General features: G+C 46.6%; 1 protein-coding gene across 1 annotated transcript in view; it reads left to right on the forward strand.

Moving 5' to 3' along the window:
• LOC146812057 (arf-GAP with SH3 domain, ANK repeat and PH domain-containing protein 1-like) overlaps positions 1-27,944 on the forward strand; it is a 1,117,518-nt gene that overhangs the window by 835,826 nt on the left and 253,748 nt on the right. Inside the window, exon 19 of the mRNA XM_085619062.1 lies at positions 530-615. Coding sequence (XP_085475188.1) covers positions 530-615 — 86 coding nt within the window. The remainder of the gene's footprint in view (positions 1-529; positions 616-27,944) is intronic.

Raw genomic sequence — 27,944 nt, forward strand, 5'->3', positions numbered from 1 at the left:
GAGGCTTCTTTTTCGCACTTCTTCAGCGCAATAGTGAGCATTCGACAACATCCATTTTAGTGGGTGTTTTGTGGTATTTTCTCTCTCTCAAAGTCTGTTTTGTGTCATTAAAACCAGATCAAAAGTCCATTTTAGGGAAATTGGATTAAAATGCATAATTTATTAATAACAGGTTTTGTTGGTTATTTTGTTTTGTTTAACAAGATACACAATATCCAAAGCTGGAATGCACGTGCAGGGCTAGTTGTACATTAAGGCAGCTGCCTTATAACAGCAACACGATGGGGCGCCAGATAGCAACAAATGACCTTAAATGTTGTCCTGCTGCCAGGGGAAGCACTAAAATGGTAACATTTAATTTTGTCTGAGCTGCCAAACCCCCTTGCACCAGAACCACTTACGTGATCTTACAATAAATGTTTAAGATATCGCTCACCATATAGTGTTGGAAAGCTGGTACAGTATCAAAGAAAGCTGCTCTGATGCCAGTGCTCTATTTATGCAAATACTGTTTCTTTCTGGTCCACAGGAGCCTGGGGAGACGCTGCTCCATCTAGCAGTACTGCTGTCGGATCGAACGTCTTTGCACATAGTCGATTTTCTTGTGTATAACAGGTGAGGTTTCTTGAAACACAAACCCATTGTTTTTTTATATTTTTTTTACTCTCAAGTTGAAAGGTTGAAATGCAGAAGTAACAATTGCAATACTCTGAGCTGATATAAAGGCTGCGTACACTTGATTCCACCTAATGCCAATTTGAGCCACTACCACGCACTCGCTGCCCCTTTATCTCACTCTTTCAGGTTCTTTTCATGCATACTTTCTTCCTTTTCACTTCATTAATCACAGTGGTCCTCATTGGAATCATTCATTTCAATTTCCATTAATCAGTCAACCTGACTGCACGTAATCAATGCCAAGACAAGGAAACTCTGTCTCCAGCCCATGATGTATCATAAATGGTTTGTATCAGACAACATGAATTGTTATTATCACAGTAAATATATTGGTGCAATGTGTCCCAGTGAACAAAAAAACTATATAAAGCATAGCAAGAAAAGTGACCGTGAAGCACAAATAGACTTTGTGTGAGTAATAAAACTATTAGGCCAATGCATGTATTGACTTGACGCTGATCGGTAATCTTACTGCGGTGAATTCTAAGCCGCCGGTCGTCCTGCTGAAGAAGCCGCCTTTCCATCTGGCGTGTTATGTCCTGCTGGACACAGTCTAGTGTTTTACCAGCCACTCCCACAAGGGCTTGCCCATACACTCATCCCACACCCACCCAACACAGGCGTCACCCGTCAGGGGACCCTGTCAATAAAAGAGCCCAAGTGCTCGTGGCCAGGTCTAAGCTGCATAATACTGTGTCTGTGTCACACTTATAAAGATAAAGTATGCGGGCCTAGAGCCCATGACTTTACATGGCACTTGCACTCCTTCATTGAGTGCCCTATCTCACAGAGGGTGACCATCACCCTTGCAGTGAATACATTGCATCCTAAAAGGGAAATTTCTATCACATATTTCGCCCATTTTGGCCCGTAGTCACTCTCACAACTTGGTCAATATGTCCCATTTATTTTTTTGTCCTGATGAGACCCCTGTATCACTCTGAGGGTTGAAATGTCATTGACACACAAGAGAAGAAAGTGAGGATCTTATATTTGCCTAATAGTAATATTGTTGTTTGTAGTTTGCTAAAATAAAATACACATACATTTTATTTGTACTTCAAGTTGACAGCATATGTTAACAAGACAAACTAATTTCACATAACATATCACAAGAAGGCATCTATAAAGACCAGCCCCTGTACCTAGTGTTCAGGAACATTACATCAGCTTACAATGGGCCCAATGTCATCCCAAAAAGGGTTAATTACCAATATTTTGCAACGTCTGCAATTCCACTTTACCTTGAGTGAAGATTAGGAAGATCCTTCAAAAGATCATCTCTAAGCTACCCAGTGATAACTACATGTGACTCATTAATGGTAGACTTTCCACATAAACGGTATGCACCGTGGCATTATTATTGTATCCCCAAATGGAGAGGAAGTTGGGCCTTTTCTGTAAAAGCCCAGAAGGCATTTTGCAAAGTAGGTTGTGATTCTTTTCCTCACCCTGAAGTAATTTGGACTGGATGACACATTCCTAGAGAAGGCATTTACTATTTATTTTCACAGAACAACTTGTTTCCTCACAAACAATCCCTCCACCCTCATTTAAAGATTAGATCAGGTAACAGGCGAGGATATTCCAAATGTTCCATTGCTCTATGCTGTAACTATTACAAAGTTAGCCAGGTCAATTTGGTGAAGGGACGATATGCAAGGGATCCAGTAACTGTACTGAACATGCAATTTCCCATCACGTCAACAGCATTCTTTATTTATCTCAAGTGCTACATCTACTGTCATAATATCCTCTTTCTCTTACCGGGCTATTGCTATATTTTAGGTTATAAAATCAGTCTAAATAATCAGTGATTATTCCGCTAATAGAGAAAGCCGCTGCTTCACTGCAAGATGGCTGCCCACTTATCATTGACATCCAACAGCTAAGATGCCCAAAATCAGTATTCTTTAAAAAAAAAAAAAAAAATTAAGATGAATTGTTCCTTAAGTAAATTTACCTGAAGATACAAAAATAAGCATGCATTGATCTGATAATATTAAAAAAATACTAAGTTCTTAAAAGATCTGTCATTTACAGATCTTCAGCCTTCTAAATTCCCTCAAAAATGTATATGTTAAATGCTGAGTATAACTTACGTGAAGGCGAAGAAGTCACTTTCTCAACTTGCTTATATTTTGTAACGGACCTCAGCTACTATTTGTTATTTTCATCCTCAACAGTGGTATGATCAATGGACTAGACTCTATGAACATGTTTAATGAAATGGCTTCTTTGTTGACCTTCACCAAACATTCACTGTCCCACTTCCCATCATCATCTAAAACTACAGGAGCCCTACAACAATCATGGGGCGGGGCGTGGTCACGCCAGCGACCAAGATGGCAACACGGCAGTGAAGCTCTGACGCCTGAAACCCCTTAACATCGCGAGAACGGGCCTTACTCCTCATCTAAGGCCATTGAGGGACCCAGCATGAGTTGAACTGGATGGAGCGTATTTGACTAATTCTTCACCCGGGGTAGTATCAAACCATGTGGATGGCAGCCCAGCCTTTGACCCGGAGACCCCACTGCGACAGTGGCCAGGGGCGACCCTGAGACCATGACTTACCAGGCCCCACCGGGCCACCTGTTCTGCACCCCCTCCCCCCACCTGACAGCACATCCGATACCGGATGCTCGATTCAGCGGCTGCCTGGGGATTCTTTGTCAGCGCCGGGTCAGGGCTTTCCTGATGGAAACCTGGAGACAGCTCTGTGGCTGCCCACGGCACCTAGCCTATGGAGCAGAGTGACAATACTGAGCATGCAACCTAATTTCACCCTTACATCTCTCACTTCCTCCCTGTGGTAAGTGGTAATTGCCAATACTGCGCGTCTTGTCCTGGGAAGGTGTTTTTCAACTGTGGTGCCTAGTGGGGACCTAGAGGGCCCTATAGCTGTGTGCCACTGCCACCAGTGTGCTAAGGGCCTTTCCACAGCAGCCATATAGCTCTGCTGCAGTGGCGCAGGTGGTCGGTGGTTGGGGTGGAGCTTGATGACAACAGCGGATTCCCACCAAGGCCCCATCTGACTGGCTGCCTATTTCTTGTGGCCCCCCAGTGCAGCAACCTATCCCTTATGGGAGGCAGCTGCCCAGCTTCTTGGGCTGTAGGTGCATAAGGGGGCAACAGCACACGTCCTGTTTAGGCCACCACCTTGACTTGCCTGGGGCACCGAGATAGCAGCTCACCCTTCTCTGGTCCCGGAGACTGGGGAAGCCAACGAGGTGGGTGCTGGTACTGCCACCCTAGCTCCTGATGGCCCCCTTTCCAACTGTGGCCCTTCAATGAGTCAAGTGCTGTCACATGCGACCAGAGGACTGCGCTTATCACAACTGGTGCTGGGGAGACATCTAGCAGATGCCCTCATTTGGCTAGACTGCTGCATCTACATTTGCCCACACTTGGCCCATAGGACATATTCGGCAACTGGGTCTTCACTGACCATGATGCACAAAGATCCTAAACAGTGCAAACCCCCATTTGAGCATGCCAGGGGAACAGAGAGATCAGAGACTCCCAATGACATGGAGGGGGGAGCGATGGGCACCACAGACCAGGAATACTCATCTGGCAAGGCAGCAATCATGACAGAATTTCGTGCGGGGTTCCGCTCCATAGATGCTTGGCTTGACACCCTTTCTAGCCGCATCAGCCACATGGGGGAGCGCCTGGACTGCTAGAATGTCTGGTTGGATGGACGGAGGAGGGCATCTTGACCTTGGAACATTAGTCAATGACAGTGAAGAAGCAGCTGGAGAAAATTGAACGTATCCTCAAGACCGTGGCCATCAAGAACGAGGACCTCTAGGCCAGATCCCGCTGCAACAACCTGCACATCTTGGGAGTTGCGGAATCTACATACACAGATCGAATGGATCTCTTTGTCAAGCACCTCCTTTCGTACCTATTCCGTCACCAAAATTTCACACCCACAATTGGAGTGGAGTGCGCTCACGGCTCGCTTGTTCTGCGGCCATCCGCTAGTGCCCCACTGCGCCCTATTATCTCCCACCTCCTTAACTTTTGGGATCGGGCCACTGCACTCCAACTGGCTCGTGAGAAGGGACAACACCAAGGCTTCCAACTATCCTTCTTCCCCGACTTCACCATGGCGGTGCAAGACACTGATCTCAAATACGCTGCATCCAAGACCACTCTACAGAAATTGGGACTGCCATACAGCATGCTTTACCCAGCCCGTTTTCAGGTGGATATAAATGGCAAAGCCCACTTATTCGACACCACATGGATGTTCTGGCCTTCTGCAAGCAGTACAACAAGTAAAAGGCCACCTTTCCGCTACGCCATACCTGCTCACTCGCCCCCAGACCTACATGTTTCTTCCTGCAAGGATCCGTTTCCTTCTGAATGACCTGTGCTATGGACTGCCTTAAATTGCTTTCCCCTTGAACATTCAGGCTGCACCAGCCGCGGTAGGGAGCTGCTTCATTGTTTCTACCACCTGATAGGCCCACACCCCTATGACGCATAATGACCCAATCTGACCCCTACTGTTTTCCCTAACGATCTGTAACTGGGGCTCAGTTGCCCTAGCATTGATCGCTCCCTGAAGTGTACACCAATTTATGGACTATTGGGGTATTTGTTTTTTAGCTGTTGGTAATGTGCTCAGGGCTTCGCTGGGTATATCAATCGCAAGTGTGGGTGGGGTTGGGGGAGTGGAGGATTTTGGGAGTTCAGTTTCTGTTTATCTGTTTGGTTTTGAGGAAGGCTCCATCATTTTGGAAGTAAGGGGCTTTGTCCACTTAGCAGTCATTGCATGATGGTTTCATGTGACGGCCGAGGCTCTGTAGTTGAGTTCCCGTTCCTATCCTGGAATATCAGAGGTATAAACAATTCACGCAAGGGCAAACAGGTGTTGTAATATCTTACATGCCACTACATAAAAATGTCATTATTGCAAGAAACCCACCTCCTCTCTGGAAACTTGCACTCTTTTGGCTACTCATGGGGTCCACACCGCTTCTTCTCCAGCTACAGCACCTGTTCACGGGGTGTATGCATCTTGATACTTGGATTCTTCCGGTTGCACCCCATGGGCCACTTCACCGATGACAATGGCAGGTAAATTGCAGTCACAGGCACACTGGCAGGCCAACACATACTGCTTATTAATGTTTACACCCCAAACACGGACTCCCTGGGCTTTTTCTATGCCCTGGTGTCACTACTGGGGAGCGTAGACACAGACCATGTCAAACAGGGGGGAGATTTTAACCTCATCCTTAACCTCATCCTTGACCCCCTCCGTGACTCCACATCCACGACGCCTAGTGGCACTCTGCAATCATTGAAGTTCCTTCATGCCCTTTGCGACAGGTATGTTCTGAAATATGCCTGGAGCTTGACCTATGCCAAAACCCCTGGTTATACATTTTATTTTGCCCCCCAGAACCCACGGATCCGCTTCGATTTTTGGCTACTCCTGGCCACTGCCACTCCGTGGCTAGACAGTGTGGCCCATCTCCTGCGCACTCTTTTATGTCACTCCCCAGTCCAGATGTTATTGTTAATGCCATATGCGGGAGTGTAGAGACGCTGGTGCTTACCCGCCCCTTCAACAATCTTTCCAAAGAAGAAAGACTTCTTCTAAAAAACCTGACAGAGGACAAGACCATCGTTCTGAAGCCAGCGGACAAAGGAGGTGCCATAGTCATTCAGGATAAGGTTACCTACGATGAGGAATGCCTACGACAACTTTCCAATACTAGGTATTATGAACCAATTGAAGAAGACCCGACTACACGTCTCTCCACCAAGATACAGCACTTGACTGTGGAAGCGGAGGCAGAAGGTTGGATAACCAAGGATGAGGCTTCATTCCTTATGAACAAGTACCCCCGCACTCCGTACTTCTATTGTCTACCTAAAATTCACAAGGGGATTACCCCCCCACCTGGAAGGCCCATTGTATCTGGGATCGATTCACTGTTAGAACCACTTAGCAAATTCTGCGATGTATTCTTACGCCCTTTGGTAATTAAGACCTCTACCTACTTGAGAGACACAACAGAGGTTCTGAACCTTATTGAACAATTTGGAACACCAGAATCGATTACCCTCTTGGTCACCTTAGACGTGGAGGCTTTATATACGAACATTCCCCAAGATGCTACACTCACAGTCTTGGACAAGGTTCTCCGTAACGTGAACCCATGGCCATCCGACACACCTGTCACTTTCATCTGTGACTGCGCTACTATAGCATTGAAAGAGAATTACTTTGCTTTTGAAGAACAACTTTACCATCAGGTCCAGGGCACCAGCATGGGGAGCACCTTCGCGCCGAGTCTGGCCTGTTTGTACATGGCGGACTTCGAAGAAGAACATATCCTGACAGACGCCAACCCTTACAACAACAACATTCTATTATGGCGAAGGTACATCGACGACATCATCATCTTCTGGAAAGGAGACGAAGAGAGGTGTCGTGCTTTCTTCGCATGGATCAACACTCTTAACCCATTCCTAAATTTTGTAGGCACTTTGTCATCGGAGTCCATTCCTTTCTTAGACCTTCTCATATCTTTGAAAGACGGGTCTCTCATGACCACTAACTACAAGAAACCGACTGACAGGAACAGTCTCCTCCTGTTCCAAAGCCACCACCCGAAGTCTTTAAGAAACAACTTACCGGTGGGCCAGTTTCTTCGATTACGACACAACTGTAATACTATCACAGAATATGAAAAAGAGGCGGACACCCTAACTGAGAGTCTGATCAAAAGAGAGTATCCAAAGAGAATCGTGAAACAAGCCCGCAAACGAGCTAGGAACAATCACAGAGAAGCCCTACTTGAAATAAAAGATAAACCCACCACAGACGTTCTGACGTGTGTCACATCTTACACACCCAACTCAAATAAGATTCAGAAAATCATCAAGAAGAATTGGAAGATCCTGGAAACTGGACAGTTCCAACCAGGTCCAAAACCACTCTTTTCTTTCAAAAGAACCCAGAATCTTAGGGACATGCTAGTGCACACACGTCCCAAGAAAACTATTCAGATTCAACCCACACTATGGAACTTACCTCCAGTGGTTGGGCATTATCCATGTGGCTCATGTGCAGCATGCCCCCAGACAAGCACCACCAAGGAACTCGACTTGGGACTTCCCAGGCTCTGGAAACAGACACGGCACACAAACTGCAATACTAAGAACTGCGTGTACTTGATTACCTGTCCCTGTGGCTCTCAGTACATTGGCATGACTACCAGACCAGTGAAGGTCCGAATCGGGGAGCATAAGAGCACCATCCATCGCAAACGTACATCCACAAGATTGCAGAGTCACTTTCTGGAAAAGAACCATCCTCCAGAAAGTTTGCATTGGACTATCATCGAATCCAACTCCCAGTGGTCAGCCACCACACTATTCAAACAGGAACAACGATGGGTGTTCAAACTCAGGAGCAACAAATGTGGACTGAACGAAGATATACCCTGGGTAGACCTATCACATTAATCCCTGACACTCTGGATAGATATATTAAGAACTTTACGAAGCACACACATCTCATTGTAACATTCTCTTGAGACTATGAACCATACTATCAACCATAGCCATTAGCAAAGAATGCCAATTACCTAGCATCTCACAAAGAATCATGCACTACTTCCCACAATACCTCTATAGGTACTGTACAATAGCACACCTTCTGAGGGATCCCCATCCTATCCTAACATGTGGATCATCACGCATTTTTCCAATCCTGTTGTCATACTTAGGTAATCCCAGGCGTTTACATCCTATCATAGAATTTAAGGAACAGGGTTCAGCAATATTATGTTAGACCTGCCTGCACTGGCGACTACCTCTATAGTACGACTATTTCGTACTCAGACACAGAACATGAACAACCCCCCCTATTTTGACCGCCGCCCCCTTTTCTCGACATACTAACCAGCCTCGTACTCAGATACGGGACATGGGCTTTATCCCTATTCTTGACCCCTACATGGTTCCGCCCATCACGCTATCTTGACTGATCCCCTATAAACAGGGTACACAGTCACTTGTTGTTTGGGTTTCAGGAAACTCACCCCGGGTTGAGTGTTCATTGGATTAGGCTTAGTACCACTATTAGGTCACATAGTGTTACTTCAACACTCGTTACTTCCTTTGACCATTCTAAGATGGCCGCCCCATTTCGGAAATAGACTGACTAGCTCCCCTCACGCTACGTGATGACGCCACCGCCTCAGCCTACAACCGCGCTGAGATCGGTATTTATGGAGATCCGCTTCCCGGCTCAGTATGCTACCGGCAGTACCGCTGGACGGGTAGGTTTCCGGTTACGTGAGGCTGTATCCTGAGTAAGTAACTCTTCCTCTTTACATAGGACGCTGTTTTGGTTCCTGGCTATACCGCTGGGGTCTCTTCCTGTAATATGGTCCCCCTTTTTATTTGTTGTTCTTAGCCTCACCCCGTGGTACATCCGACGGAGCCCTTCTCCGATCCTGGGAGGGTATGCTTTTTGTCATTGAGTGTTAATTACTACTGCATTTGTATAACTGTCTTATTCCACACCGGTTACTGTGAATACCGTTTTTCTGACACTAACCCAGTACTTTTAATTGTATTCACGCTAGTTCCCGTTCTCCAGGCATGCCGTGTCCATCTGTATTTCAGCAGGGGTCTATATTCTGACCAGCGTCACTCCCTCTCTTCGCTTTAAGTTACCATACTGGTGTTCACCGTTTACCATGATATTGCACTAGGTGGTAGGTATCTATCACCCCTGCAGCATACCATCACCATTCGGAACCAGTCAATTACTCCGATGCGGCACAGTTCACCTTGTGCAAGTTCGCCACAGCTGAATACTTAGTACATTGCCGCTCTCTGTTATATAGGTAGAAGGCACCCCACAGTATCTTCTTTTTGCGATGCATGTTTCACCGAAGACGCACCGACGCTTCACTAGTTTCATGCATCTGGCACCTGGGCACAGACTGTGCACTTGTGACTTTGAGCTTTTTCTACAGTACCATATGTAACTAATATGTCACTGGGCTCTTAATGTTTTTGCTTTATCTTCTCTCCCCCCCCCCCTTTTTTTGTCTCCTTTTTTAGGCTGTGATTAAGGACATCAGTATAAAAACGGGTCCTTAGACTATTATTGTCATATACCTTAACTAGGTTATACTAAGGAATACAGGGTGTTTTTTCCTGATTCCCGTTCTCTTTTCTCCACCTGGTCCTGATGAAGCGCTCTAGGATCCTTTAGGGACCAAATTATAGCGCGAAACATGTCGACCCCCTTTTAAAATTCGCACTTTATTACACACTACACGGGTTGAGAGAAGTGGGAATTTATTTGGTCTTGTTTCCCCTCTCCTAACGGCACAAACGTGCATCTCCATCCCCGTGGATTTTTATTTTGGATCAGGGGTCCTACGAATAAAGTTGTCAGGGCCTCCTGACCCATTTTAACTTACACTCACTAGCACTTCCTTCCCACACACCCTCAATCACAACTGTGGCAACTCCTAAAAGATCTCCGCCAGAGAGCCCCTAGGGGCCCGTGAGGGACTGCAGCGCCACCCCCACGAGGAGCAACTTTGCCCGATGATGATGCTATACACTCGAAAGGGTGTGTGAGGGCACTACGTACCAAACAAAGGAGTACCTTCCTTTCTCTTTGCATACTCACCTATCCCAGGAGACTTCCCCTCTTCTTGTTACAGCACATAACTATTGGCTGTATCCCCCTCTACCTATAGGAACTGAAACCATCCATTGTGATTTTGTACTGATTTTGGGAGCATTGGTTCAGGACCTTTTTCTAATAAGCTCCTTGTCCCCCCCTCTCCTTTTTGATTTGCTTCCTGTGTAATGCCTTGCTTGATGATGTCTTTCTGTCTGAGCTTCACACTTCCATTGTTGAATATTTCAAATTGAATAAAAATTTGGTTTCCACGCAGGACACCCTGTGGGAGGCATTCAAAGCTTAAATTAGAGGGATCTCCATTTCTAAACACTCTGGTGTGTTGCGTGACATACGCAATACACTAGCCCACGTAGAACCTGAACTATGCGATATTGATAGCTGAGCAACTTAACAATGGTATGGTCCACAGCTGTTGCACTAGACGGCGCTTCTGGACTAATTCCGAGAGTCGGCTGAGTGAGAGGTTGTATTCCCTGGGAAACACGCCAGAGCCCGATGATGCACCTTGGCTCTTCTGCTTCACTCACCTGGGGCAGTGTATACATCCCCGAGCTGCTGCTGTCCAATGGGGCCTGAGTTACCGAAAATGCTGACATATCGGCAGAGATGCTTAGGTATTACTCCTGGTGGTTCGCTTTGTCGAATTCTCGGGCTTCGCCATAAATTGGAATAAAACTGTACTTTTCCCGCTTACTGATGCCACATCACTGATAGCATACGAGTTCCCCCTGAAATGGTGAGAGGGTCCTGTCCAATATCTTGGCATCTGGATATATCAGGATAAGGAGCAGGTAATTTGCCTAAATTAAGGCCCAGCCATAGACAAATTAATGACACAAATCGAAGGGTGATGTTTGTACCCACTGTTGATAGCCGGCCAAATAGCCATTATCAAAATGGTTGTTCTTTCCCGCTTTCTGTATCTTTTACCTAATTTTTCAATTCCCCTTACCAATGCATTGTTCTCTATGCTGTGGAGTCTTCTCTTGTGGCTAGTCTGGGCGGCTCTTAGGCCCCGGGTGGGTTGGGACACATTGTTACTCCCTTATAACTGTTGGGGGTTCGGTTTACCACCTTTACAACTTTACTATTTAGCTCTTCAGTGCCATTTCGCATACCACTGGTATCACTGTGATACCTGACTCGCCATACCAGAGCGCGACCAGGCAGAGCTCACACCCATCACATCCATCATTCCGCAGGGTATTCCTCTGGATCCCACTGACATTCAGACACTCTCTACTACAAGCTGAGCATGGAGTAAGCTCCTTCATCTGCTTGGGGGTAGCCTCCTTTATTCCGCACTCCTTTAATTGCCACTGGCCGATAACCAATGGCTGCCCCCCACACGGGAGAGGTTGGTCCAACTAACATTGTCCCACCACGCTTTGCACACGTTTGGAGACCTCTTCCCGGATGGTAATGTCCTTTTGCATGCAGATGATGTTCGGTTTGCCAACGCTTCCCCCAGGGGCCATTTTATATAGCGACGTGTCCACAGTACCCTGCATTTGCAATTCTCTTCATACCCATTGGCCCCCGATGAGTTCCATCCCTTGATGATGGCTATAACAGACCCTGACAGAGGATGCATGGTCTCCGAATTACACCACGCTTGTGTAGCACAGTTGCCGGCCCAAGATGCAGAGCTTATCGAGGTCTTGGAGCACGAACTAGGTCAACCCCTTCCTGACAGTCTGGTACTACTGCTGCAACCAAACCAAGCTCATATCGCCTAACCACAGACACAAACATAAACATTACCAATTCATCAGGCGTACATACACAACACAGAGTGCCCTGGCTAAAATTGACACCTCTAGGCCATCCAATTGCCCGAAGTGCCAGGTCGTCAACACTGACTTTGCACCCTCGATTTGGTCTTACGGTCCTGCGAGTGCAGTCTTTACTCAACTCTCACTAATGGTTATGGCTGACTTAGCACTAGACCCGCTTTTTGCATTGCTGGGATATGTGGCAGATATAGCATGTGGAGTCCATAGATATACGGCTATAGCGCTGCTTCTGGCAAAGCGTGGCATTGTCCTGCACTGGGGTAGCTGAAGACGCCCCTCTATTCCCGTCTGGTTAAAAAGCATGACATAGTGTGATACCACCAGCAAGAGATATGGCACACTACAACCCCCCACATCCCAACCAAGAGACATTTGGCAGCCACTCTGCGACTACCTTTTATTACAGAAAAGCCAGGACTCGGACCGAACGAGATGATACTTTCCTCATTACCTCTGCTACCTTATATTTCTTATTGATCTTCTTAAAGACTAACCATAGTTGTTATTGCCTATGATGAGCTCAATTGAAGCTTCTCTCATTGCCGATTGTATCCAATACCTTGCCATTCTGTGTGAGCCAATCTACCTTCCTCTCTGAATGGCCCTTCACGCAACTTTGTTATAGTCAACTATTCCTCTAAACGCGCCCACAAAGTGGGTAGTTTATGTTGTTTGTTTTTGTACTTCTTTGAACAATGAGAAAGAAAAAAACAACAACAAAAAAAAGAAAACAATCATGGCAATTGCATTTTGTGGTCTATATCCGCCCTCTCTATTCACTTTGCAGACAGCCATTTGTACATCAAAAAAACACCTCATACTTTGCTGCTATTCTGTTCCATTCTCTAATGGCTCTTCAGAATATTTTTCACCTCTCCTGTGTGATGACTCACCATTTAAGCTGGTCCGAAGCACTGTACCTAACATTACAGAAAATTATACCTATCTGCTGGTAGAAGTAATGGTACAAAAAGCCCATAACATATCACTAACCACTTAATGCCTAACAAAACCACTATACAAAGTGAAAACATTCCGTTACTGATCTATCTGCCTGTTCATCTTATCCATTAGCTCTCACATTTCAAGCTGCCTCCATGGAAAAAGGAATCCTTCACAAATCCCTGCATCCACAGACCAAAATTGGACACCATTGTCTGTCAATAAATCCTAATATAGCCCCACTCTCTTAAATATGTTATGAAGTACAACTAATGCAACTTTAATGTCCACTTTTTCACAACATCTATCTTCTGCTTTCTTCAAAAGTAAACTACTACAATCAAAGAAAAGCACTGCTTGTCTTCCAAAGCATTAATTGACCTCACAATGTATTTTATTCTTTGGCATAAAACCAGTAACTGAATACACTATACACTAAGTCAGACTTTATTGACCACACCCAGACACACCCAAATACTTCCAAATGATTACGGACCTTTGTAAGGAGTCCGCCTAAGATCACAAGGGTCATACTGTACATTATCACAAGACACTGAAGGTGCCATCTATGTTTCAAGGATACCTGTGAGTGAGGTGAAGGACAGGGTGTTGGATCATGTGGAGGTTGCCAGTGGAAGGGTGAGATGCTGAAGAAGAAAGAAATAGCATGCTGGCAATTAGAGAAGACTGTAAAAACCTGCCCAGAAAATGTTATGTTATGTTATCTGTGATTTGTAGAGCGCGCGGCTACTCCAAGGAGTGTCCCGGCGCTACGAAGGACCACCAACAACTGACAAACAAAAGCCCCCGGCCACCGTACAAGAAAAACCTATAGCTGGAAAAGCCACGTCTTCAGGTTCCATCTAAAGGTCAAAAGGTCCGGGCTCCGTCGCAGCGAAAGAGGGAGGTTATTCCAGAGTCGGAATGCAATAACCTGAAATGATCTTGCTCCTACCCGTGAGAGCCTGACCCTTGGAATCCGGGTCAGGCACTGGGTAGAAGATCTTAAAGAGCGCTGAGGCAAGTAAGGCTGAAATCTTTCCCTTAAGTACGGGGCCCCGATCCCATGGAAAGCCTTAAAAACCAGGACTAGAGCTTTAAAATAAATTCTTTTTTGCACTGGAAGCCAGTGAAGTGAAGACAAAAGATGTGAGGTATGTGTTCTAGGCTTCATTAGGAAAATAGCCCTGGCTGCCATATTCTGGATGATCTGCAGACTACTCAGTAAATACTCGGGGAGTCCCAAATACAACGAGTTGACATAATCCAGTCTCGATATCACCGAGGCCTGGACCACTGTTTTACGGTGCGATACTGGCAGAAGTGGGAGGAAATTTTTCAGCATTTTCAATATCCCAAAACATGTACCTGCCACAGATTGGACTTGCATCTTCATAGAGTGTGCAGAATCCAATTTGACCCCCAGATTTTTCACAATCTTGACCTCCGACAGTGGGGGGGACATGTCCTGTGGCCACCAAGAGTGCCAAGTTTCATGTGGGTGAGAGCCTTAAAAAATGATCTCCGATTTATCAGAGTTATATTTTAATTGGTTACAGTTAAACCATGAAAAGGTCTCCAAGAGGCAGTTCTTTATGCAGGTCTCATCAAACTCCGAGCCCTTCTCGCACGTGAACAACAATTGAGTGTCGTCCGCGTATGACACTATTTTGGCGCCATGCTTCTCGGCGAGAAGGGCGAGGGGTGTCCAGACTGTTTGAGAACGGTTACTGAGAAAAGATCTCATCCATTTCAGTACTGAGCCTCCAAGCCTGCCCTCCTCGAGACGCTTCTGAGGGACGGTATCGAAGGCCACAGAGAGGTTGAGAAGCACCAGAACTGCGCTCCCACCCCTATCCAAAATGGCTTTAACCGTCTCAGCAACCTCCAGCAGGGCAGTTTCAGTGCTTTAAATTGGCTCTGAAGCCTGACTGACTGGGGTGAAGAAGGTTATTGGCCTCTACAAAGTTTGTAATAACTTCATTCACAAATTTCTCCAAAACTTTGGAGAAAAAGGGCAGAAGGGAGATAGGCCTGTAATTACTGATCTCGTCAGGGTCAGCCGTGGGGTTTTTTTTAAAAGAGGGAGGATTTTAGCACTTTTCCAAATTTGAGGCAGAAGGCCCTCCCGCAAAAGGGAATTTAAAATAGTATTTACAGCAGGATTAATAACTTCTGCTATGGACGACAAAACTTTCGCCGGACAAGGATCTGAGGAAATGTGCGCAAGTCAAGGACTTTGCCATTGCTAAAGAGGAGTTGACAGTAGGTCCTCAAAGTTAGGACAGAATGGGGGAGGCTGGGTATTGTGTTTGTTAGCCTAGTTTCCCATAGGTTTAAAATGGCGAAGTGACGTTTAGTATGTATGAACTCAGTGTCATAACTCATCTTTCTATGAAAGTGGTTTTGTCACTGTGTGTTCAGAAACCACTCATTTAGAAAGTGGCTGAGTTTTGTGCTTTAAGCATTTCTGTGTGTCTCTGCTGAATGTGGATTGACTGTCTGGATCTGAGAGGTGAAAGGAGCTGGGGGAGGTCTTGTCCCAGGAAGGGGTTGAGATGGCACCAGACTGCCCGGCATCTGGAGAGTAGGCACTGGAGAAGCCCCGGGAGGTGAAGAGGGCTGGGTTGCTGCTATAAAACAATTGACCCGTCTCCTGCTGAGTGATCAAGGATCCAGACTCCCAGTATCAAAGGGAGAAAGGTGACACTGGGAGGAAGACAGCCAGAACTGATATAGGCAGGGGTCAGGGACCCCTGAGCACAAACAAACCTCAAAGACATTTAGGGGTATAACTATGAGAGCTGACACCCCTGAAAGTTGGAATAGAAATGGATTGAGACTGAAAAGGCTTGGACCCATTTTGTGGTCAAGAGGAACCTCTGCTAAGGAAGGAACAACTAAAGAGACTGCTGGGGAAGGACCGACCCTTGCTTCGTGATCTGGGGCTGGTCTGCAGTTTGCTGTTTTAACCAAGGAAGAGGCTTTTGGGACTGTGCTGTGTGCTCTGGGTGCCCCTGCTTGACAAAGACTGTGCTTTGTGCAGTGTCTTGTTACCCGAAGGGCCCGAGGTGAGCTGGCTCCCTGTTTGGAAACACAGGAACATAAAAGTTTCCGGAGAACTTTCAAGCAACGCGGTGGGCACGTGTTGTGGCAGCTTGAGACCCTCGGAAGGTGTGCCCTGTGATCTTGGACACACGGAGAAGTGAGACTTGGACTCGCTGGGTGTCTTGGTGCACAGGAGGCGTTTGCGAAGAGCACCTGCTCAACGTGTGCATCGAAGGTGAAGCGAGTCTCGGACGCGCTGGGTGCATGTCGTGGTGCACCGCAGGCATTGGTGAAGAGCGCCTGGTTGACGTATGCTTCGAAGGTGAAGCGAATCTCGGACTAGCCGGGTGCGTGTTGTGGTGCACCGCAGGCTTTGGTGAAGAGTGCCTGGTCCGCGTGTGCATCGGAAGTGGAGTGAGGCTCAGACACAGTGAGCGTGTCGGGGTGCGGCCGAAGGCGTTGGTGAAGAGGGCCTGGATATCAGGGCAACGGAGTTGGAGTAAGTCTCAGTGAAGCAGTGTGCGTGCTTTGGTGCAACCTGGGACTGTGGAGGTTATCGGCTGATCATCGTGTACACCCGAAGAAAGTGAGTCTCTGCAGTGTGGTGTGTGTGTCTTAGTGCCAACTGAGACACCAGGAAGGAGTGCCTGGTGATCGTGCACTCGGATTCGACGTGAAGTCCCATCAGTGTTGTATGTGTGGCTTTGTGCCAGAGGAGACCTGGAGGGTGCGGTGGTGAATGTGCACCCAGAGTAACGTAATCTCAGAGGCGTGGGGTACATGTGCCCTGCGGCCGCCTGAGATCTTCCTAACAGTCTCGGCCCAGACCGTCAGGCCCGGAGGAGCTGAGCTGCCAGGCCGAGTCACTGAGGCCCATTGAGAAAGTTCTACACGGAAGGCCCAGTCTGCTGAAGGAGGATAGGAGAGTGGGGTCGCGCCCCCAGGTAACGTGGATAACTACCTGGGCGGGGTGCGGGCTCAGAGGGACACTCTCTCAGCCTCTCATTCCTGCCGGCAACGTGAGCCTTTGCTTCGGCTCAGATTGGGGCCTGTACTGACTAAAGGAGTGTGTGAGAAAGTGGCTCTGTATATACTGTTCCCAAATAGGTACAGGGTGTACAGAGTCCACAGTCCCCAGAGGTTTGACAGAGGCTAAAGTTCGATATAACCTTACTCTCTAAAATGGTAGCTTGGTCGAGCAGTAAGGCAGTATCAGAGGACAGTGTAAAGCATTTGTTGCACACACTCAGCCAGCAAATGGTCTCTCACACTCAATAACTGGCCAATGGTTTATATATAAAAAAATATATGCTTGTTTTATTTTAGAACCAACAATAGGTATTAAAATATACTTTCTCAGGATGAGATGCTTTATATAAATACTTTTGCAATATGCAATTGACTTTTGTAGAAAGTTACAAGTGGTGCAATAGGCAACACAATTCTAAACACAATAATGCATTGAGTTCAATGGAAGTTTCAAGTTATTTGCCACAGATTACTTTTAGGATTACTTTTGGAATTCCAGGACTGGATCCTAGATTCAGTCCTGGGTCAGTACTTGGAATCAAGTGACAAAAGTCGACTTAATTACTGTGATGATTTTTAGACAATATTTTGCTATTTTAAAAGTTGACACTTTAATGATTCCCTATGGCAGAAAATTCAAGTTGCAGGTATAGTATGTTCTCGTTACTTTTGTAATCCAGTGCTGGGTGCCTAGACTCAGTACTGGGACCTTTATCCAAAACAGGTAAGTAATTACGTTTTCAGATATTATACGATTTTTAAAGAATATTTAAAGATTGCAGAAATTGACAGAAGAAATTTCACAGAAAAACAGTCAATGATTTCCTATGGAAGAAAATTGGGTTACTGGTAAGTACAGTTGTAAGTATTTTTCAGAGTCAGTGCTGGGCACCAAGATCCAGCACTGGGAGCTCACCTAAGATCAGGTGAGTATTTTCGTTTTCGTTACTCGGCTGATTTTTGGTGAATATTTTAAGCTTTGAAAAGTCCACACTTAGAAGAAATTTCAGGAAAAGCCAGTCAATGTTACCCTATGGAGAAAATTGAGTTACCGGTTTAAAGGTAAGTATTCGACTGGCAGAGTAAAGGTTCTGGGCATAGACTCCGGGGTCTTCCAGGGTCAGGTAGGTACAGTTGGTTCACCTTCAGCGGCACAAGGGCGGACGGGTGCAGAGGGAGTTAGGCCCAATATTATCCTATGAGAGGTATGGGGGCCATGTTTGGTGGCTGCTGACTAGCAGGCCACGTGGCTGTGGGAGCTGGGCTCCTGGTCACTTACTCAGGGCAAGTGGGGAAGTAGATAGGTGTAGAGGTTGCACTGCCAGGGCCACTCGGGCGGCTGGGTGCAGGGTGCTTTTGAGCCTTCGGGCGCACAATTGATTCCAATGGGAAATCTCCGGTTTATAAAAAGACTGCAAGCTCAGGGACGAAGATTCTTCAGGTGCCACCACCACTTCGAGAGGTAAGTTGGGTAGTTGGAGGATAGGTAGGTACCCCGGGATTGGGCACAGGGGGCCGCGGGGCGCCGGGTGCAGGGGTGCCTTTTGGTGTCGGGAAATCTTACCCTCTGTTCATCACGGTTGGGGGGGCACCTTGTTCTGAGGCTGCAGGCTTCTTCAGGAGTGTCGAGGGAGGTCCTTGGGTGCCGGACTCGGGGTCACAGTCGCTGTGGGGTCATCCTCGTGGTCTTTGTTCACTCCGCCACAGGCCAGGCTTGGCTGGTGCAGTGTGCTGGGTTCGCGGTTCCGGGCTGCTGCCAGGGATTAGAAGTAGATTTTGAGTAGAGCCTCTACTTTTGGGAGTCCCAGGGGTTTAGAGTCAAAAGGTAGCCAGGTCCTCCGGGGTTTGTGAGGTTGCTGGCCACAAGAGATGCCAGGTTGGAGCAAGAGCAGGTTCGAGGGTCGGCAGGCCGGTAGGGCTGGGGCCAAAGCAGTTGGTTTCTTCCTCTTCTTAGCAGCTGCAGGGCAGGTCTTCTTTCTTCTAGCTCTTCTTCGGATTTTGGAATCTGGAATCTGGGGAAGGAAGGTTCAGGGTGCCTCTAAATACTAGATTTAGGGGCGTTACAGGTAGGTGAAGGGCAGGGACCAACGGGTCCCTGTCCTGGGGTGGGTACACCCCCTATCCTGCCTCTCTGCTGTGAGAGGGGGGCAGTAGCCTAGTCCAGATAGGGTAGGGCTTCCCATCTTCAAGATGGCGAGAGCCCGGAGATGTGCTTCACCTCCCCTCCCCCACCTGAGGGGTGGGGTTGGCAGGCTGGCACATCCCCTGTCCTTATTTGGGGTTTCCGGTCAAGCTTCCCGCCAGTGTGGGGGTTTGCAGTGGCCTGGGGAAGCTCACAGAGGCGGCATGCCTTTGAAGCTTCCCCCTGCCCATCCTGTGGGAGGAGATTTAGCACCTCGCCCAGGATGTGCATTGTTGCAGGTCCAGGAGAGCAGGGGCTCTCCTACCCAGGGGTCCAGCAACATGTCTGCTGTGTGGCTGCCTAGGCAGCATCATAACAGACGTGGATTGTAGGTTAGGTTTTAGGGGGCATCTCTAAGATGCCCTCTGGGGTGCTTGGTACATTAAATCCCACACTGGCATCAGTGTGGGTTTAATGTGCTGAGAAGTTTGATACCAAACTTCTCAGTCTTCAGTGTTGCCATTATGGTGCTGTGAAGTTCGTGTTTGACGAGCTCTCAGCACCATATACTCTTAAATGGCAGCACTGCACTTACAGTGCCCAGGAATGGACCTGGGTACTGTAGGGGCACAGGGCTCCTGCTCCTGTGCCCACACCATTGGCATAGGGCACCCAGCTAGAGGGGTGGCTGATGTATGCCATGGCAGTGTAGGTGATTGGCATGGCACACAGGGATGTGTGCCATGTCGACTCTTTGTTTTGTCTTGCACCCAGACACCCAGCCTGCAAGGGCAGTGTGTGTGTGTGTAAGGGTACAGGGCCTCCAAGGGTGGCACAATGAGTGCTGCAGCCCTTAGAGGCTTTCCCTAGTCACAAGGCCCTGGGTACCTAGGGTACCATTTACCAGGGGCTGACATGTGGCCAGGGATTGCCAATTTGTGTTTTGTGTTTTTAGGGAAGGAACATAGGCCCTGGGCACCTGATTGGCAGGAGTCCAGGGTACACTCAGTCAAAGTACATTCAGCAATTCAGCAAAAAGTGGGGGCATACCATGCAAGAAAGATGGCACTTTCTCACAGAGTCGCATTACTGGGGCCAGAGTGAGAAGCCGTACTTTCTGTCATCGTTGATACGTGTGGGGGGCAACTGTTATCGGAGAGGCTGATTGCCGCAATACACATTGCCAATATTGCTGCTAACGAACAGCTGGACTGTATTATAACGCCTGACATTATTTCTGCATAACGAAGTACACAATTGTAGCGCTACGTATTCCATTATTCCTTCATTGCAAAGTACATGATTGTAGCTACGCATTGCATTATTCCTTAATTGCAGAGTACATGATTGTAGCTGTGTACATTGCCTTATTTCCTCATTGCAAAGTACGTGATTGGGGGTGTGACACATTGCCTTATTCCTTCATTGCGCAGTACATGATTGTGGCGGAACGCATTGCATTATTTCTCCCATTGCAAGGTACCGGGGTGTATTGTTAAGCATTGTATTATTTCTCCTTTGCCAAGCACAGGATTGTATCGTTACGCAGCGCACTATTGTTTGTCTATTGCAACGTGTGGGAATCTAGCATTACAACCAGCATAGCGTTTGGAAAGCGGTGGTTGGGATTTTAACCTACCAGCCAGCCGGAACGAATATTACCCGTCAATATAAGTTGGCTTTTGTATTGTGTGGTCTGATCGTATATCTTTTTATATGAAGTTTATACCCGTTTTATCAAACTCGTGTGGAGTCCATTTGTAGTGTCACCAGAGGGTTGCTGTGAGCGTGGTTGCACATACTGTACACTCATGCCATGGAGATAGGCCTGGCTGCTCGTGCCAAGCAACTAAGGGGGTGAGCAGGGCTATCTCAAACGGTGTCCTTTCTTGGCCTAACATTGAGTGGGGAGTCCCGGGTCTCGCAGTTGGTGACAGTAGTGCAGGACGGGGACTCCGGCTTCCAACACACATCAAAGGACATTGTGGCATTGTAGCCACCAAGTGAGCCCTCCGAGACCGAGTGTGGTATCTTCGCCTTGATGAACGAGTCGAGAGAGGTGACTGAAAGCATGTCACCTACGAAACTGCTGATCTCCCAAGAGAACACAGCCTCCACTAAATATGCCTGACCTTCCTAAACGAGCGTGGGAGAAAATTTCTGTTGATTTCTTTGGACCTTTACACAATGGCTATCCTCTCATGGTAGTTCTTGATGAATACTCAATGTTTCCCTTATTGGAAGTTTATCATCAACCATCCATGACAAGCTCATAGAGAGGCTGGATGATATTTTTGCAGTGTGGGGTGTTCCCTCCATTCTCAAATCTGCAATGGTCCACCCTTCAATTGAAGAGAGTTTAAGGACTTTCTTAGTCGCTTGAAAGTAAAGCATCAGAAAAGCACACCTCTCTGGCCAAAGGCAAATGGCACTGTTGAACGATTTATGGGTGCCCTAAAGAAAGTGGTTCCGCACGCTGCACTCGAAAAATCAATCTCAAGTCAGCCTTATGTGCAGACCTTTGTGCATATCAGTCAACTCCGCATTCTACAACTGATGAAATCCCTGCCACCTTGCTGTTTGGGAGAGCCATTGCAACAAAGCTACCGCAATTTACCACAAGACGAGTAATAGACACTAATGATATTCGTATAAAGGACACTTCTTGCAACAGTAAGATGAAGGTCTATGCAGATAAACACTAATGTGCTCGGGTCATGGTTTTCGAGGAAGGAAACTGGGTCCTAGTCAAACAAAAACTGACATGCAAGTCTGATGCTCCGTTTGATGATGAAGCATTGAGATTCATGACAAGTAAAGGATATATAGTCACTGGTCAACATCCCGGAAAGTCTATTACGAGAGACTTGTCGCATTTCAAGCATCTACCTCAATGTTAGTCATCTCCAGACTAGGGGTGGCTCCTCCCCAATGGCATAGGAGCATCTCCCCACTGGCTCAGAGTCAGCAGGTGACAAAATAAAATTATATTCTATCATTGTTTTATTTTTCGCTTGCTGGCTGAGCCAGCGTGCATAAGAAGGGGTGGGCCGGGGTCATGGGAGAAGGAGGAGGAATGGTTTGTGCACTTCTAAGTGCGCATGTGTGTTTGCCAAACACACATGCTCACTTAGGTTTCTCCAACCGAGCTGTATTTAACAGCCAGGTTGGGGAAACAGCACAGACTGCCCTGTACTGAGCGGAGCATCAAACCGGCCTTCTCAAGCCAATCCCCATGATGCTCTCATAGCATGAGAGCAGCATGGGGATTGCACAGGGAGATTTTGATGCAAGAAGAACACCAAGGCGCCATGCGGGAGGCAGCCGGCAGCCTCAGGTAACTTCCTTTTCTCCAGTTATTATTAACCTCCCCCCGCAACCCCTCCACCCGCCCACCACTTTGTGTTTGTGGCGCCCACCACTGCTCCAGACCTTACGAGTGAGAAGTCCACCTGAGTGCCAAAGTCAAGTATCTGAGTTTACATATACGATGCCAGATGACAGTGCAACTCCTTCACCTCGTACGACTCGATCTAGATGATTGGTGCGAGCACTTAAACGACTCATTGAGGAACTCAAATGTTTATATGTTGTCCATTGTTTTATTTAACAAAGTGGGAGATGTAGTGTCATGTGATCATGTGCAGTAGGACCCTTGTGGTCCTAGGCGGACTCCTTACAAAGTTACGTAATAGGTTGGAAGGTATTTGGGTGTTGTCAATAAAGTCTATGATATAGTGCACTCAGTTAACGGTTACATGCGGTTGAATAAAGACCTGTTACAAAGCTCTGTGTGTGGCATGGTCATTTGCTGGGGAGGACGCGACAGCACCCACATTATCCAACTCTTCCACATACTCTGCAACGAAGATGTATTCATGCATGCACATTAGCCCCCTGTCAGAGTGTTGAGTAGCCTACCCAGAATCTCTGGTGGAGAACAAAGTTAATAGAGGTATTTTCACTGTGCAGCCTAAGGTCTTTCCCACTAAGCGTTTACAAAATAATAGCTAAGTAATACCCTTTCCGCACTATTGCAGAATTTCTGGTTGCTCCATTGTACCAGGCATGCGGATATGCACACATCTTAGTTTAGCTTTTATCCATAACAAGTGTCTGGCCTATGACCATGGGCATTTACAGTCACTGCTGATTCAGATGGGATATAAAAAATAATAAAGTACGCCCCCCATATTCCCTTCCGCATCCACTCCGCTGACATACGATTGGTTCGCTGCGATCGTTCAACTTTACTCTTAGGTGAAACCCAAGCATCTTATTTAGATATCAACGTGTAGATTGAGCCAGAATGGATTATTACCCCAAGATGGTGCCCCCCTAATGTTCACCAAACAAAACAAATCCATCAGCACTGAAAGCTGGATTAGTATCCCATCCGCATTGCTGGTGAATTTAGGATTGAACTGGTGGGATGGAATTACGTTTCTTGGTTCAAGGGACATGCAGAACTAGCATGCCATGCCTGGCTGGACCTGCAGCTCCATTTCCCAGCCAAAGACGCCTACTGGGTGTCTGTGTGATGATTCAAGCCCAACCCCTAGGTGAATATCTCTGGACGAGAAAAAGACAAGGTGGGTTTTTGATACTCTGCCCTATGGGAATCATACTGCAGAAAATAAGTATGGATATTCTTTCCACCTCCGTGTAATAACTGACTACGACTGGCTCATACAGAGGTAACACATCCATATAAGCACCATTAGAGGATTTAATGCTGTTCCCCTTTAAAGTGAGTAAAGCAGAGTTCATTATGGGTGGTCACTGTTCGATGCCGCTGCTCATGACCGGCGTTTTGGTACTAGGCTATGCCTGGTCTCAGATCAAGAAGGCAGTGCCAGTGAGTGAATGGTGCTTTAAGAGAGCAGCTGAATTCAAGACTGCGGTCAGCACAGGTTAGCGCGGTGGGGTGGGATGCGGGGGTTGGAGGGGGAGTCGACAGGAGACAGAAAAAGTACTATTTATTTATTTAATTATATCTATTTCGTCGTCTGTCGACATCCCACCTCACCCCACCGCGCTTACCTGTGCCGGCTGCCGCTAGCCACCCCGCCCCCCAACATCAAGCTGGAGCCGGGTGAGGGGTTTGTGAATCAGACTGTGCGTGATGCCTTGTCTACCCCAGGTAGGTTCGTGAATCAATAATGTGAAAGGCAAACCTACACCTCGTTGCCTCATGAATTGAAATGGTATTTCTATAGCGCAAACCAACTTAGAAGGCAGCCGAGCGCCTTGTGGCAAGGAGTTGGATTGTGCTAACCATGAAAAGCGTTGCATTCTGCTGAACATTTAGCCTGGTAGGGAAACCCATTTAATGAGAACGAAAACTTAAGTGGAAATTCATCCTAATTGATGTTTTAAAGTCGGTTTGTCTACCAAACAGTAAACGCATGGAAAAATAAACTTCTCATGTAATATAATTTTCATGATGTGAGAAAAGAATCCTACCCCTGCATGACCTATTTAAGTTTAGAAATGCTTTATTAAAGAGAATACAAAAAAGCTATTACAAGATGCAAAAGAAAAAACATAATCAAATCAATCCAAGTGTATATGAATAAAATAAAGTATTATGAAATATTACACCTTTCTATAAACAGAAGAAAGAAAATTTACATATAAAAAGCATCCAGAATTAGTGAAGCATAGACTAATAAACTAGGAACCTAAAAGCTTTAATTGAACTATATAAACACAATACAGAACATATGCATTTTAATGCATGGCCTATTTCAACTTTGATTTATTATTGTAAGACCAGTACATTGTTGGAAGCTCTTATGGCTCATTTTTAGGTCTCGGCTAGACAGCGCTTGCGCAGTCTCTTTGAGACATACTGTATCTAGTTTGTGGGCTACAGCTTGCCTTAAGGCTTCCCATTTGCTGGCTCCATTGCCACTCTCCTATTCTTTCTCCTGATTTGTCCATGGCATGCATTTGTCATGCCTCTTGTGTGTTTACCACTCCCCGACAGCAGGGACTAAGTACTAAATAAATACACTGGTAACCATTTTAACATCTGTTCAGGAACTCCTTTTGTCTTTAATCTGGAGCACTTGAGAGAGTGCTCATGGTTCACTGCTGTAAACAGGGCTATAAATCTTGTTTCGTATTGCACATTTGCTGTGCATTCAATGACTGAGGTCTGTTTTTTTATGGTCTTTGGTCTCTACTTGCATGTCTTTTAAAATGCGTGCAGTTTTCACTTTGCTGAAAGTTGCCACTCCTTACACAGCACAATATTTATTGATGGATTTCAGTAAAAGAAAAGCACATCACGGCGCCTCCGTATTGAAACAGCCAACGCTGCGCACACTGTGAGGAGGGATTCACCGGAACAAACAGCGAGGCCCGGGGTTCCAGCTGTGGTCTGGACAATAGAACCTACAGTCGATGCGCCTCCACGGAGCACGCTTTAAAGAACTGCAAGCTTCAGCCCAGGGTGTTTCCAATAAACACAGACACATACAGACAAGTGAGCAGCAGCATTGGTTGGGGATTGTGCTTCACACTGGAGGTTGCGGATGTAGAGCATGTAGCACTGATCAATCAATCAGCCTCATAAAAAACATTCAGCTGAAGCTGTCCGGGCATCGTTGTATGTGGTGTAAATGCAAATTGTTCTACTTAACAATTTTAGAAACGGAGATGTCTTGAGGGACATAGGCTGCACGAACTCCATGCACAAGGTTGAGGGGCAACTTAAACATGTTAACGTGTACCTCTAAACTCTCAGGGGTATTTGTTATTCCTGTAGCGAGAGGCACCTGCATTACTTTTTGCTATTTGTTTTCTTTGAAAACCCATTTGAATTGTGCTGTGGCCAAACAGAGATGCAACTCATTTGGTTTTGTTTCGGGACAGCTCAGAGTGCTGCTCCACGGGCCCTGCAGGCGAAGGGGGTCACCGTCAGCAGCTCCACGCTCTGGGGAGCCCCCCAGCAGGCCTCAGAGGAAGGACATCTGGCAGATTAACCATAAATCACGACCCGATCTCTCGAGAAACCTTCAGGTCGTTATCATGCTTACACACTGCTTACTGCTCTAACTTGTGCATCAGAGAGGATGTGGTCCGTCGGCTAGACTGCCGACTTTGGTGATGGAAACCAGGGTTCGAGCCTCGGGGTCGCGTCCACATCCTGTAATTCCGGGCAAATTACTTAATCTCCCCGTGCCTGAATGTGTAATTTAAATACGGTGCTCGTGTAAATCGCTCCAATACCTTCGGGTCAAGTTTGCGCTATATAAATCTGCAACAAAAAAAAAAATAAATAGGCGTGCCTACAATCAAACTCACACAATGCTACAAATGAGACCACTGAAAAACAACCAAGGGGTTAAACGGCACTTAGCATGTATATATTTAGCAATGGGCTGGTTTAAAAAGTGGATTTTTTTCAAAAACGTGAGTTCAATTTAGAGAGGTATTGAATTCTATATTTAATACACCTCAAAACATACCCTCCTTGGGGGTACTCATTCAAAACATGCACTGTTTCCGGATGAAGTGCTCTACATTTTCATTTCAAGAACTTAAGTGTTACATATTTTGGTGCTCTCTACCGGCTGACAATCTAGGATTCCCAGATGCCTGCAACAGGTGCACTTACTTCACGAATTGTGGAGCATGCATGCAGCTCTGTTAAAGGGTATTCTATTACAATAATCATTTTTTACAGTGTTGAATAATGCAATTGCAAATGATGTGTTACTAATGAAAAAAGTGTCATACTTCCAATCTTTAGAATGTCCAGGGATATCAACTGTAGATGTTCAATTCATTGTGTCATTTTCTTCCATCAGATAATATTAGTATTAATTCTTATTTGTAAAGCCGGAGCATATCACCCCCTTAGGGGTTTCAAGGCACTGGGGGCCGTCAGATAGATTAAGTGAGCTATTGCCCAGAGTCACATAATGCTGAGCTGAGCTGCCTGCCGGCACAGAGATCAAACCGTGAACCCTGCACTCTGGAGTCAGCTGATCTGGCCACTGCGCCACCCCTCTCCCAGGGGACATTTGTTCCTGAAATGGTGTTGTGTGGTGCATCTACATAGAATTTTATGCTGATCGGTCCAAAATCACACTGAACAAGAACACCAAAAATTGAGCCTCGTCAAAAATCCAAGGTCTGCTTCTTGAATCAGACCCCATGCAGAGATGCGGACACCTTCACAGTGTAGGTGAACAGAGGTGCTGCCCCTTGAAGAGAAGTATTGGCATTGCAGTTGTGCCAGATATGCCACCTGGTCTGGACAATGGACGCAGGCATGAGCAGTGGAGATGTGTGTGCACCTGAAGCAGGATTTGGAAGTGGAGAGGGGAATCATTACGGTCAGTGGATGACCCTGGTGGCCCTTTCAGCATATAGCAAAACTGCCATGTCCAGTACCAGTTTTGTGTTTGGACTAACCCAGCAAAGCATTATAAGTGAGGCTGTATGTTACTTCCTTTAAATAGGCTCTTACAAATTACCATGAAACAATGGCAGCACCAAAGAGAAAAATCTCCTTGAATGTTTGCATAACCATTTGCAACATAACACGATTCAATAACAGCAGGCAGTCTTGATTAAACAGCTATAGACCCTGCCAGCGACAGATCCC

Source organism: Triturus cristatus, chromosome 7, assembly GCF_964204655.1.
Source record: "Triturus cristatus chromosome 7, aTriCri1.1, whole genome shotgun sequence".
Taxonomy (NCBI): Eukaryota; Metazoa; Chordata; class Amphibia; order Caudata; family Salamandridae; genus Triturus; species Triturus cristatus.